General features: G+C 43.5%; 1 protein-coding gene across 3 annotated transcripts in view; it reads left to right on the top strand.

Annotated features, from left to right (window-relative positions):
* Window positions 1-12,881, top strand: part of Serinc5 (serine incorporator 5) — a 104,388-nt gene that overhangs the window by 38,088 nt on the left and 53,419 nt on the right. For 2 of the 3 annotated variants that reach the window (XM_048800199.1, XM_015497847.2), the window contains exon 2: window positions 8,772-8,939. In XM_048800199.1, coding sequence (XP_048656156.1) covers window positions 8,856-8,939 — 84 coding nt within the window. In that variant the 5' untranslated portion in view covers window positions 8,772-8,855. Of the gene's footprint in view, window positions 1-4,691; window positions 4,782-8,771; window positions 8,940-12,881 lie in introns of all 3 variants that reach the window. The other variant, XM_048800198.1, reaches the window with a different exon arrangement.

The following is a 12,881-nucleotide window of genomic DNA, read 5'->3' as shown; positions in this document are numbered from 1 at the left end:
TGGGTTCATACTAGGCCCATAAACCCAGGCAGGCTGATTCAGTAGCTCTTGCTCTTAACCCTTAAATCAGTGATTCTCAACTGTGGAACAGTTGTCTGGAGACATTTTTGATTGTCAGGAGTTGCAGAGGAGTAGCTAGTTGATACTGGCATCTAGCTGGAATGGGCCAGGGACACTGCTAACCATTTCACAGTGAGCATAACAGCCCCCAGGATAATGCACTATCCATCTCCATTATCAGAAGTGCTTGGTTTGAGAAACCTTGATCAAAGGATTTTCCTCCCAGGAATACTGGTTTTCTTTTGAGCCCTCAGAACAAGGTGGAGTTTACTTTTAACCTTAAATCGTACAGATTCTATCAACCTACTAAAATATATAGTGGTCCCCTCTTATGTGGGGAGAATATGACACAAGACCTACAGTAGATGCCTCAAACCCTGCATAGTAACAGACCCTGTGTAGACATTGTTTTTTCATATAAGTCCATATGACAAGGTCTAGTTTATAAATTAGGCACAGTAAAAGATAAACATCAATAAGTAATAATAAAATAGTTCACCATAACAGCTGTGTCTTTTCATTAGTATTTTGCAATAAAGGAAAGTATGTTTATATCCCCCAAACTAAAATAGAGCAATTATAACAATGTACTATAATAAAAGTTATTCACAACTTATGAATTGTTTATTTCTGGAGTTTTCCACTTAATGTTTTCAAACCTTGATGAACTGAGAGTAACTGAAGGCATGGGAAGCGAAACCACAGATAAAGGGGGAGTGTATCAAGTGTGGTATTTTTATAATTATACAAGTAGGGAGGGTGAGGTGATGGAACGATCAATGGAAAGACTCCAACTGTCGTCTGAGAGCAGAGAACCTGATAAACATCCTTTTGGTTCTGAGAGTAACCCTAACCTCGTGAGAAAGAGGCTCCCAAAAAAGAAGAGCAGCTCTGCCCAAGGCCCCGTAGTAACCTAAAGCTGGTCACAGCCCATCGTTGCCCAGTTCAGACTTGGCTCCAATGGCTCGGGGTACCAAGTTGATGCTCGACTACACTTTTTCTGGAAGCACTGTTGAGAGTGGAAACTAACATGTTCTAGAACATGGAAATCTGTGTGAGAAATAATCATTTTCTAGTGCGCAGTACAGCAGGGATTTTCTTTTTTTAATGACTCAATTACAGTAATAGTTCACTCTGGCTGTGTTTTACCAGTGGAGTAGCTGATGTAGGCTTCATTTACTCTCTGGCTGATTCATTTCACAAATATTTGAGTGCTTACCACCTACGAGATGGGACAGGAATGCTGTTTGGTTTTCTTCCCAAACAGAAACTTGTGGTCATGTTTTTCTAATTATAAGATATGTGCATGTTGCAGAGCTTAGAAAATACACAACAGCATTATCACTCAATCCTACAGTTCCCCTAACTACTGTTCATACGTTGGTATATCCTTCTAGATTTTTTTTTGTTGTTGTTATTGCTGATCTATGACGGTTATATTTTTAGCCCAAATGCTGTTGTCTGAAGTGTGGAACACAGAGGCTGAGTTCTATTGTGTTGTTAACTGTTTTCAGTTGATACTACATGGACATCTTTCCATGGCAGTTAGTTTTCCTGTGTAACTAGAAAAATCATTTTAATGAGTGAATTAAATTGTATAAGATGAATCTATCGTAATTTAAGAGATCAGTACTCTCTGTTGAATATTTAGGTTTCCTTTCTCATCTCAAACATGTAGATGGCTATATATGTATGTATGTGTGTTGTGTATGTATCATACATATAAATATATATATATATATAAAAGCATATGTAACATGTGTATATTTGTTTTCTTTCTTAGTAAAGTTTGAAAAAAGGTCTCTGGTTACTACTGCATTCCCAGGAATGAACACGACACATAGGAGGCAAGCTGTAAAAGAAATGCTGGCTGAATGAGTGAATGGATTGGTTATTTCACAGGATTAGGAACTGGTTTTGTTGTTGTTGTTTGTGGGGGGGGCAGGGTCTTGCTATGCTACTCGGGCTAGCTTTAAACTTGGCGATCCTCCTACTTCAGAGGAACTGGGCTTTTAATACGGAGCAAGGTTTGGGAGTGAGGCAGGGAGCTTGGTTCTTGGGTGCTTGAGCTGCTTGGGAAACAGCTCTGTAGAAATCATTCAGGACCCTGCGGCCAGAAGTTGCATGGGAGACATAGAGGGGCACAGAAGGACAATAACTTGAGGTATTTTGACTGCTTACTGTACACACAGGGGAGGAAAGACAAACTGCTGCTTTCCTTTTGTTCCTTCCTCTTAGCACAACCAGCTTCCCTTCTGGAGGCAGCCAAGGATTAGGGCTGGTTTCAGACCAGTGTGACCCGTCCTGTTCACCCTCGTAAGCCAGCAGGAAGTGGGTCAGAGTGGCAAAGTCTGCCAGGTTTAAATCTTGGCTCTACCACTTACTAGCCCTGTGACCTTAAGTTGCCTTACCTCTGAGTCCTGGTCTCATCTCTGTTAAACAGTGGTGATAATAATGGGTAACAGTAATAGTCGTTGAGATTAATACGTGTTAGCTATTGTTAGCTAATATGCCTATGGATTAAGTAAGCTTCAAAAGGCTGCCCTATATTTGTTCGTGTGGCATAAATTTGCTATAAATCCCAGATAAGCCAACTCCCTAACACATGTGATTCTCTATAGCACACTCAGTCATCTTGTGAATCCAGATCTACCTGCAGCTGCCCTGGTTGTAGTGAGACTCTTCTATTGAAAGAGGGATTTTTGTTCTTGGTCTAGCTTTTAAGTCCCATCACTCCATTGCCTTACTGTTGGTCAAGTATGGTCCCTGACACCGTGATGGTGAGAGTTGACTGACACCCTCACCCCCATCTTCTCACCCTCTAGTGGGATAAGCTCTGTATAACCTTAGTAGGAAACTGTTTCTAAACATGGAGTGAGGAGAAATGAGCTGCAGAATGCTGGTTGTGGGGTCCAGAATTTCAGTGAACATTGCTGTTGAAGCAGAATAAATTGCTCATTTCCTCTCTGCTGACCACAGGGTCTCAAAGGTAATTCTAATATCGTGAAGGAGCAGGAAGAGAAGTGGGCCCTGGCACAGTCTGGGTGACATTGTATATTACTGAAAGATACAGAATCCAAATATAGGATATAAAGCATTATCTCAGTTCAGTTTTATGTCTTTGATCTTTTTCTTTGATTTTCTTGATATTGCAGAATCCCTATCATGCCCAGGAACACCTGAATTTGCTTCTAGCAGCTTGAGTACCTTTGATAGTTTTGAGGACTTTCTCTGATTCCACTTTCTGCCATTTATCAAGGAGCAGTATTGTCATTTTCATAGTTAACAAAAATCTTTTATGTCTTTCCTCAGCTTTGCTAGGGCTTCTGTGCTCACTGAAGTCAGGAAAAGGGAGTGAAGAAAGAGTAGTGTTGGATTTATTTATTTATTTATTTATTTTAATATTTATTGTTCAGTTTTCGGCAGACACAACATCTTTGTTTGTATGTGGTGCTGAGGATCGAACCCGGGCGGCATGCATGCCAGGCGAGCGCGCTACCGCTTGAGCCACATCCCCAGCCCCTAGTGTTGGATTTAAGGATGTCTTTCCTTTGAAGGTTTGGATTTGGTTTAGACACATAGGCCATCTTAGCTATCCAGAACCATTAAAGAGTATGTCTTATAGCAGCTCAATTCACAATAGCTAAACCAACCTAGGGGCCCTTCAACAGATGAATGGATAAAGAAAATGTGGTACATATACACAGTGGAATATTACTCCTCTTTAAAGAAGAATGAAATGATGGCATTTGCCTATAAATGGATGGAGCTGGAGAATATCATGCTAAGAGAAATAAGCCTATTTCAAAGAACCAAAGGCCAAATGTTTTCTCTGATATGCAAATGCTAATTCACGATAAGGGTCGGGGGGCTAGGTAAGAATAGAGGTACTTTGGATTAGGCAGAGGGGAGTAAAAGGAGTGGGGGGATGGGTATAGGAATGATAGTAGAATGAACTGGACATCATTACCGTATCTGCATATATGATCACACGACCCATGTAACCCTACATCATGTACAACCAGAAGAATGAGAAGTTATACTCCATTTATGTCTGATGTGTCAAAATGCATTCTATTGTCATGTATAACTAATTAGAACAAATTGAAAAAAAAAAAAAAGAGTATGTCTTTCAGAATAGGTGTCTCTCACATTGCTGAGGGCTTTATCCTCTCATAAACCCAAGCACTAAAACTAAAAATATGGTTCATGTTTGGGATCATTCTTCTTGTGACAGATGCATCGTTTGCTTTCTTAAGTGGAGTGGAAGGGACCCTGTTGCCTGGGCCATTATCATGAATGTGAGTCACTGCACCACTGTGTGTGACAAGGTACCATGCAGCACCTGGGGATGTCTGAAAGCTTTCATGTTCTCTGCTTGGGAGCTCTTGGTGCTTTTCCCTTGATCCATTTTCTCTCGGGCTTTGGGGTTGACTCAGCCTGCTTTCCAACCACCATGGTTTTCAGCATCTAAAACTTTATGGCTGACAGGGATATCCTGTTACCTCTTGCAGAGAGATGAGAATGTGGCACAGATGCCATCACTCTACCCATGCTTCTGGGAGTAGCACTCATTGGTCATCGCATGTTCCCTTTTGAGGTGTTCAGACTTAGAATCCTCTTTATCATAGAGTTCCAGGCAGCCACTGGCGTCAGGAGGATGTCAGACGAAATCCGCTCACCTACCGTCCACTGTCTACCTGGGCTCCTTCCAATTTCAGGTGAGGAAAGCCAGGACCCAGAGCCACCTGGAGGAGAGTTCTGGTTCTCAGATGGTGCTCTTATGTGCTGTGGGCTTCAGAACCCTGGTAATTAGGCCATTGGAACTGTGATTCCTACACTTGAGAGGGGAGAGAAGGGCTCTTATGAGTAAGATACAAGTTGTGCACGTGTTCGTGCTTATTTCTGTGCATCCGTTTGGCTTTCTTCCTGATTCTTTGCTATTTCCAGTTGGGGGTGTTGCCATCTGGGAATTCTAGGTAAGGAGGGTATTGTGCTTTTTAACTTAACAGAAGTACCTGAAGTCAGTACTAACCTTGGCTCGTTGTTCTGTGAGCAGTTCTGCACAGGCCTCCCTCAGACCTTGGAAGAAGGATCTGTGCCAAGGCCAGTGGAGAGGCCAGGGAGGGAGACGGAATGTGTGTGTGTGCTGTGGGGGCTGTTCCTAGGAGAAGGAGAAAAGCTGTGAGGAAGAGGCCCGGCCTCAGGTAGTGAGCTCCCAGCTTATCTTCTCATTTTGACCCTTTGCCCAGGCAAAGACAAAGCACCTTTTATTTATGAAAGCCTTTCTGTTCATGCTGTTGCTACGTCTAATGAACAGCAGAAGTGAGAGTGGGAAAGGGCTCTTTGATTGCAAGATTTTTCTTTTTAATGTTTGAGGGAGGGGATGGTTCTTTAGAAAGAGAGAAAATCACATAAGTCCATACAACATTTGCAAATGCTTTTGTAGCAAAATCTTTAAACTTTGTTGCTTTCCTCAAGTAGTTAGATTTCTTTTTTATTTTTATTTTTTTAATTTTAAGAGTAATATGTGCATGTGATAAATACTCAAAACAGGAGAACAGAGTAGTGATAAGTAGGTGTCTCCTTTCCCTCCACACATCTAGGCTCACTCTACAGGTAATTTGCCTTAGCAAGTGGTCTTGTGTCTCCACATGCGCTCCACATGCAATTGGCTGGGGCTGTCCTAACAAAATGTCACCATCCATGTGGCTTAAACAGCAGAAATTTAATCTCTCACTTCACATAGGATTAGGGACCACCCCAATGAGATTATTTAACCTTAATTACCCCCTTGAAAGACCTATTTCCTATTTTATATCTCAACATAAGAATTTTGAGGGGACATAATTCAGCCCATAATATGGACATACTGTGTGTGTGTGTGTGTTATTGGGGATTAAACCCGGGGCTCTACCTCTGAGCTACATTCCCCCAGCCCTTTTTATTTTGAGGGAGAGTCTTGCTAAGTTGTCCAGATTGTCCTTGAGCTTGCCGTCCTCCTGCTTCAGCCTCCCAAGTAGCTGTGATTACAGGCATGTGCCACTGTGCCCAACTCCGATTTACTCTTTTAAATAACATTCCATTTTGAAGATAGCCCATAATTCATTTAACCTCAGCCCCTGTATAGCTGGACAATAAGGCTTTTTTCCAGTATTTGTGTCTAAATCCCTGTACTCTTGTGGAAATGTTCTAGAAGGATTTTAAGCATAGCTCTTTAAAGAGATTATCTGACTCCCTTTTGAGTATAGAATAATTTCTCATGGGAAAGGAGAGAGTGCAGTATCTAATACTGTTTGTGATTCGATGCTGGTGAGAAAGTCAGAGTGCAGGGCACCATTCGTGCCTTGGGCCCCAGGAAATGGAATCCTCAGCCACTTTGAGGAGTGTCAGTGTCATGGCTTTACTGAACATTATTTGGTCATCATCCATTTGTTGAGCCACCATGGACAGGCATTGTTTGGCTCATTTAAAAAAAAAAAAAAGGCTTTATTTTTTTAGAGAAGTTTTAGGTTTACAACAAAATCAAGCAGAAGATAGAGAGATCTCTCGTGTTCACCCTGCTCCTACACATGTACAATCTCATCCACTATCAACACTCCCAGCAGAGGAACGCATTCATGGCATCTGGTGAACCTACACTGGCATGTCTTCATCACCCAAAGCCCATAGTTTACACAAGGTTCTACATTTACTTATTTTTTAAGACTTGGCTTATTCTACAAAAGGCTTATGCCCTCTGGAACCTGGGACAATAAGATGCTGTCTCTTCTGTCCAACTTTGTGACAGTCCTAGAGTTAGCCTGGCCAGGAATTGATGTTTCCAGTTTTAAAGGTGAAGATCAGTTGGGGTGAGTGACATGCTAAGGGTAATAAGCTGTAAGTGGTAGGGGCCATAGTTGTGTTCTTCTAGAAGCAAGTCAGGGCTGTGAGAGTTTCCTAGAATGCCAACCTAATTATCTATTTCACAGATGTTGTTTTGAATTTCTATCTGGTGAGTTTAGCTTAAGGTAATGTGTTTGTTCCCTTGGTTGTTGGCATAGTTTGCTTTGAAAAATAACTTTTGGGCTATTAAAGAAAGTCTCTAGGCTGGAGTTATAGCACAGTTGGTAGTGTGTTTGCCTCGCATGCGCAAGGCCCTGGGTTCAATCCCCAGCATCACACACACAAAAAAGTATCTTTTTATTTTAATGTGTATATATATATATATATATATATTTTACAGATGGACACAATACCTTTATTTTGTTTTTATTTATTTTTATGTGGTGCTGAGGATTGAACCCAGAGCCTTACACATGGAAGGCAAATGCTCTACCAATGAGCCACAACCCCAGCCCCAGAAGTATCTTATTGAATTGTAACATATGGAATGTGTATATATATGTACACGTATACACATAATACATTTACAAATAATTTTTAGTTGTTAATGGGCTTTTATTTTATTTATTTATATGCAGTGCTGAGAACTGAACCCAGTGCCTCACGCATCCTAGGCAAGCACTCTTCCACTGAGCCACAGCCCCCTGCCCACCATATGCATCATGTGTATACAGTTGGTCCCTTGAGCTTCAAGTTGCACATTCCCATTATGTTCTGCAGAGGTGGGTGGCTGAAAGCATAGCCTTTCCCATCCTGGTGGGTCCCTAGGTGCGCATACAGTTCTTTCTTAGACTCCAGATTTAGGCAGACCATGCTCTTGGGCCCCTCTCTTGCTTTTCATGTTCTTTCTACAAAACTTTATCCTTTCTTTGGTTCTTGACCTCTTTTCTTGCTCTTAGCTGATCCCCCAACTCTGTTTTCTCTAACTGTGCCTTCCTGTTTATTACTGGCCATCTCCCAAGCCATTAATGCTTCTCAGTAAAGACATATCAGATCAGTTCTGGTGGAAGCTCTGACTCACACTAAATTCGTCAGAAAGAATGGTCATCTTGGAGCTTGAAAGGTTGACCTGCAGAAGGCTGGGATGAACGTTTTTAAAGTGGTGGCTCAATATATGACACTGAGTGTCCTCCAGTTTAATTCAGCCCTGACACTTACTACCCAGGGTTAGTGCAGACCCCTCAAATTAAGGGCTCAGTCCCACAACACCAATTGCAAATTTAGGTTTTCTGTATTCTGACTGACTGGCTATAATAGGGGTTTCCACTAGCCCACCTTGGGTTTCCTTGAACAGCTCACAGAACTCAGGAAAGTTCTTTCTTATGTTTACTGGTTTATTATAAAGAATACAAGGAACAGCCAGGTAAAAGGGTACATAAGGGTGAGTCCAGAAAGGCCCAAGCCCAGGAGCATCTGTTCCTATGGGATTGGGGCACACCACCCTCCCAGCACATGGATGCGTTCACCAACCTGGCCTCTCTGAATCTCATGGATTGGGGTGTTCATGGAGATGCCATTCTATAGGTATAACTAATTAAATCACGGAGCTTTTGGTGTTTAACTCAATTTACATTTCCCCTCCCCAGGCATGGGTTAGGGAGCTGAACTTTCCAGTCCACTAAGCCACAGAGCAGATTTCTTCTGCCCCTACCCTAAAATACCCAGGGCTCCCAAGAGTCACCTCATTAGCACAGACTTGCCTCCTCCAGCACTCTGGAAATCCAAGGGGTTTTAGAAGCCCTTAGGCTAGGAACCCGGGACCAAATATGTATTTCTCATTCCGTCACAGTATCACGCTCTGAGAGGATGTCTGTGCTCTTTTCTAGTTGGCCTGCTGCTGTGGGCCTGCAGGCTGCTCCCTCTGCTGCGGCTGCTGCCCCAAGGTGCGACAGTCACGGACCACCCGCTTCATGTACGCGCTGTACTTCATCCTGGTCGTCTTCCTCTGCTGCATGATGATGTCACCTACCGTGGCTAAGCAGATGAAGGAGCACGTAAGTTTGCCTGTCTTCAGCTCTTGATCCTGCTGCTGTTTGCAGGCGTGCGGAAAACATGATTTAGAGGATGGGATCTCATCCCCATGTGGTTTGGGGTACAGTTGTTCTTCCTGAACCTTCCTGAAGCCTTCCCAGCCAAGCAGGCCAACATTAACAGCTTGGTCTTTAGGAGTGGGATGGAGTAGTCTGGTGCTTATGGTGGAGAATGTTTATATCAGAAGACTGAGTGTTTTGTCTTTGCTTTGTTTATATCTGTTCCTGGTGAAATATACAGGCTTCTCTTGTAGACCTTTGTACTTTTCCCTTGTCAGAAGGATGACTGCCAGTATTTCAAGAAGCAGCTGCTATAAACAGTTCTTAATGGGAGGGAGGATACAGCTTAGATAGGTCCACAGATAATAGGGAGTGGGCTCTGGGATGATTTTTAACCTTTCTGGGCAGATCAGTTGTTGGCTGGTGTCTCCAGGGGTGAGTGATAGATTCCAGTCATTTTTTGTGCAGTGTGTACAGAAGTAGGCCTGGTATGTGATGCTCATGGAGGCGCACATCAGGCCTTTTCTTGGAATTTCCCCCGTGACCCCACAGTAGGCTCTGGATCAGTCAGATTCTGGGGGAGTGTGGTGGGATCCTCGAGGAAGCTCAATAACACCCTTCTTCCTCTGCTAGGTTCTGAACTAGTTGGTAAAAGAGATTAGATGCCAACATCACCTTCATTCCTTATAAAGTGATGTGATACAGTGTGGCTTGTATCCGCGGTGAGGTGGGTTTCTTCCTACTGAGCCCCTACATGAGTCGTACCCAGCTGGGCACGGTCAGCAGGGAACAGGGCAGAATTCATCTGCCAGAGCACAGGCCGCCAGAGAGAAGGCGACTCTCAGCCCATGCGAAGTGGGAGAGAAAAGACTAGACATCCAAACCCCATTTTCCTGTGGAAACTCACATTCAGCGCGGTGTTCTCTGGGCGCTGACCAGTGAGGAGGTGGAGAGAGGCCTGGAGCAGGCTCTGATGGCGCCAGCTCCGTGTGAAGATGCCTCACAGGGGAGCAACTCCTGCAGCTGTTCTAAATGCACTCAATTACTTCAAAACAACCATCTTCTTTCTTTCATTATTTTATTTTTTTCCTCTTTGTGGTGCTGCAAATGGAACCCAGCACCTCCTGCAAGCTAGATAAGCATTCTACCACTGAGCTACATCCCCACCCCAAAACACCATTTTCTTAAAAGCATTTGGCATGTTCTCATCCATTAGTTAGAGGATATCTTTTTGAAGCTGTTTCTTGGGTGAGACACTCTTAATTGTCGTATGGCATTGGGTGTAGTGGAAACTAATGCCAAAACCCGTGAAGTTTGGATACTCTGATTGCTTTAAACTTACAACTCAATGAGGCACTGGAATGGGAGCATTCAAACGAGGAAGGAAGCTTATCATTTGGAAGAGAAGATGGGGAGTCTTCCATGGCCTAAAACAAGGCAGAACTTTCATCCAGAAAGGCTGGATGAAATACAGTGGAAGTTTAGAGGCAGGGAGGCTAAGACCTGAGGCCGCCTCGTGGGTCACTGCCAGTTTTGCTCTGTGTTGGTGTGTTTACTTCCTGCTCTCCTGTTTCATCAGGGTTTAACCTTGTATGCAAGAAGTTGGAGAATTGGTATACCACAAGGGTAGATTTGAGCTCTTAATCTCCTATTTACTACTTCTGTTTTTCCAGGAGCATAATGTTCTTTTAAAATTCAATAAGCAGTGGCTTGATGATTACTTGTGGTCCCGTGGTGGGAACTCAGTGTCCCAGATGTCTGTGGCATGATTCCTGCTCTTCAAAAGTTTTCAGTCCTGGTGGAATCAAGCCTGGGATCCAAGCGACAAAATCTGTAACTATACATACATGTAGTATCTCTTAGGAGTGAATTTGTTGAAATATTGCTACTGGAAGGTAAAGGTCATTTGTGAGCTATAGGTATGTGTTTTAGAACATGAATTTCATAATAATTTTTTTTAAGTTGTCAATGAACCTTTATTTATTTTTTTAAAATATCTTTTTTTGTTGTTGTTTTTATGTGGTGCTGAGAATCGAACCTAGTGCCTCACGCATGCTAGGCGAGCACGCTACCACTTCAGCCACATCCCCAGCCCCTCATAATAATTTTAATACATGATTATGCCTTTCCCTATAAAACAATCCCTAACAACTCCAGCCAGTTATCTGTGCTTTCGGACTGTCGGTAGAACACTCAAGGAGCAGAAGATGTTGCCCGGTTTTGTTGGGAAGGCTTCATGAAGGAAGTGTCTTGTATGGACTATAAGTATTTTGTAAGTATTTGTTATACACAGAATGCAGAATGGCAGAATGCAAATCATTTCACAGTACACATATAGAGTAGAATTTTTCAAGTCACTGATAGTACACAAAGTATTTTCACACCATTCGTGTCTTCATACATGTACTTAGAGTAATAATGTCTAACTCACTCCACCATCATTCCTACCCCCTTGCCCCCTCCCATCCCCTCCCTCCCCTTTGCCCTATCTAAAGTTCCTCCATTCCTCCTATGCTCCCCCCACATCGCCATTATGAGACACCATCCTCATATCAAAGAAAACATTGGCCTTTGGTTTTTTTTACTTCACTTAGCATTATATTATCCAACTCCATCCATTTAAGTATTTTAATAGCTAGTGTTTATTGGGTAATACTACGTGCCAGGCTTTATTTCAAGCATTTTACCTCTGTCTTCTCCTTTACCCCCAGTAACTGGCCTTAACAGTAGCTGCTGTTATGCTTCCTGTTCTAGAGATAAGGAAACTGAAGCACTTGGTCGTTTGAGCTCCTTGAGCCGGGTCTCCAGCTGTTGGGTGGGAGACTTGGGATTTAGAAGTTGGTCTGAATGTGTTCTTAGCTCTGGACTGTGTACCTTGAGAGGAGGAAGAACAAGCCCAGGGTATGTATCGAGGGACCAGCAAGAATAACAGAAGGTCAAATGACCAAACCTTGCAGAATTTTAGTGCTAAGGTGAAGTGTTTGAATGTGATTCGGTGACAAATGTAAGCCAGTGTAGATTCTTGAGCAGGAGGCCATCATCACTGAAATGGAGAGATTTAAGGAGGTGAGCTCCACATGGTGTGTGTGAGGTGGTTTGGGGTCAGAGACCAGATGGAGGGAGAGAGGAAGGGACGGGGCAGCCCTGATGCCTCCCAGTGGCTTTTGTAGACACTTCTTTGCCTCACCCCTAAATACACCTATTAAAGTGGTTTGGCTGAGCTTCGTACATAAGGGGTGAGGTCCCTGTGGGCAAAACTCAACCCGTTTCCATCTTTAGAGCCTTGCATGGGGCTGGCCATCTGGCCACAAAGTCGGCTTGTTCCGTGGCCTCAGAAGGAGGCTGACCTCATCCTCAGGCGGTGTGTGAGGGTGGGTGTTGAAAGGTCCCCTTGTGTGACGCACACTGGGCTTCTGCTAGAGTTCTCGCCCCCTCTTTGTTGGCCTGTGTAGATGCTTGGGGTGGAGATTAGCAGAGGGGAAAGAACTGGGTACTTGTTGGCCTGATGGTGATGTGTCATTGCTTCCCACCCCTCATTCTCGCCTCTGCCCACTGGAGGGACCCTGCCAGAGTCACATGGGCCTTTTGGTGTGTGGGCTGAGAACACAGCACGAGGGTAGCTCCCTATTCAGTAGCTTTCAGTTTTTGCCTTGATTTCAGAATGTGACCTGTTTACCACTCAGTGAGGGGACTACAGGGAGATGCTGGGCCAGCTTTTTCCTAGGGAAACTCCTCTTTCCCATGAAAGCTTTGGCTCTGTATCAGCTCTCCTGAACATGGAGCATGTACAGAGTTGAATGGAGCATGGTTTCTGCCTTCTCTTGGAGCATTTTTCCCATCTTGGAACATAAGGAGCCATTTGATTACAGGTCCTTCTTGCTATGTACTGTGTAACTTAAACAGGTA

The sequence above is a fragment of the Marmota marmota genome, unplaced genomic scaffold (assembly GCF_001458135.2).
Source record: "Marmota marmota marmota unplaced genomic scaffold, marMar, whole genome shotgun sequence".
NCBI classification, from domain to species: Eukaryota; Metazoa; Chordata; class Mammalia; order Rodentia; family Sciuridae; genus Marmota; species Marmota marmota.
Note: the sequence above shows the minus strand (reverse complement) of the source record. Positions and strands in the feature narration are given on the sequence as shown.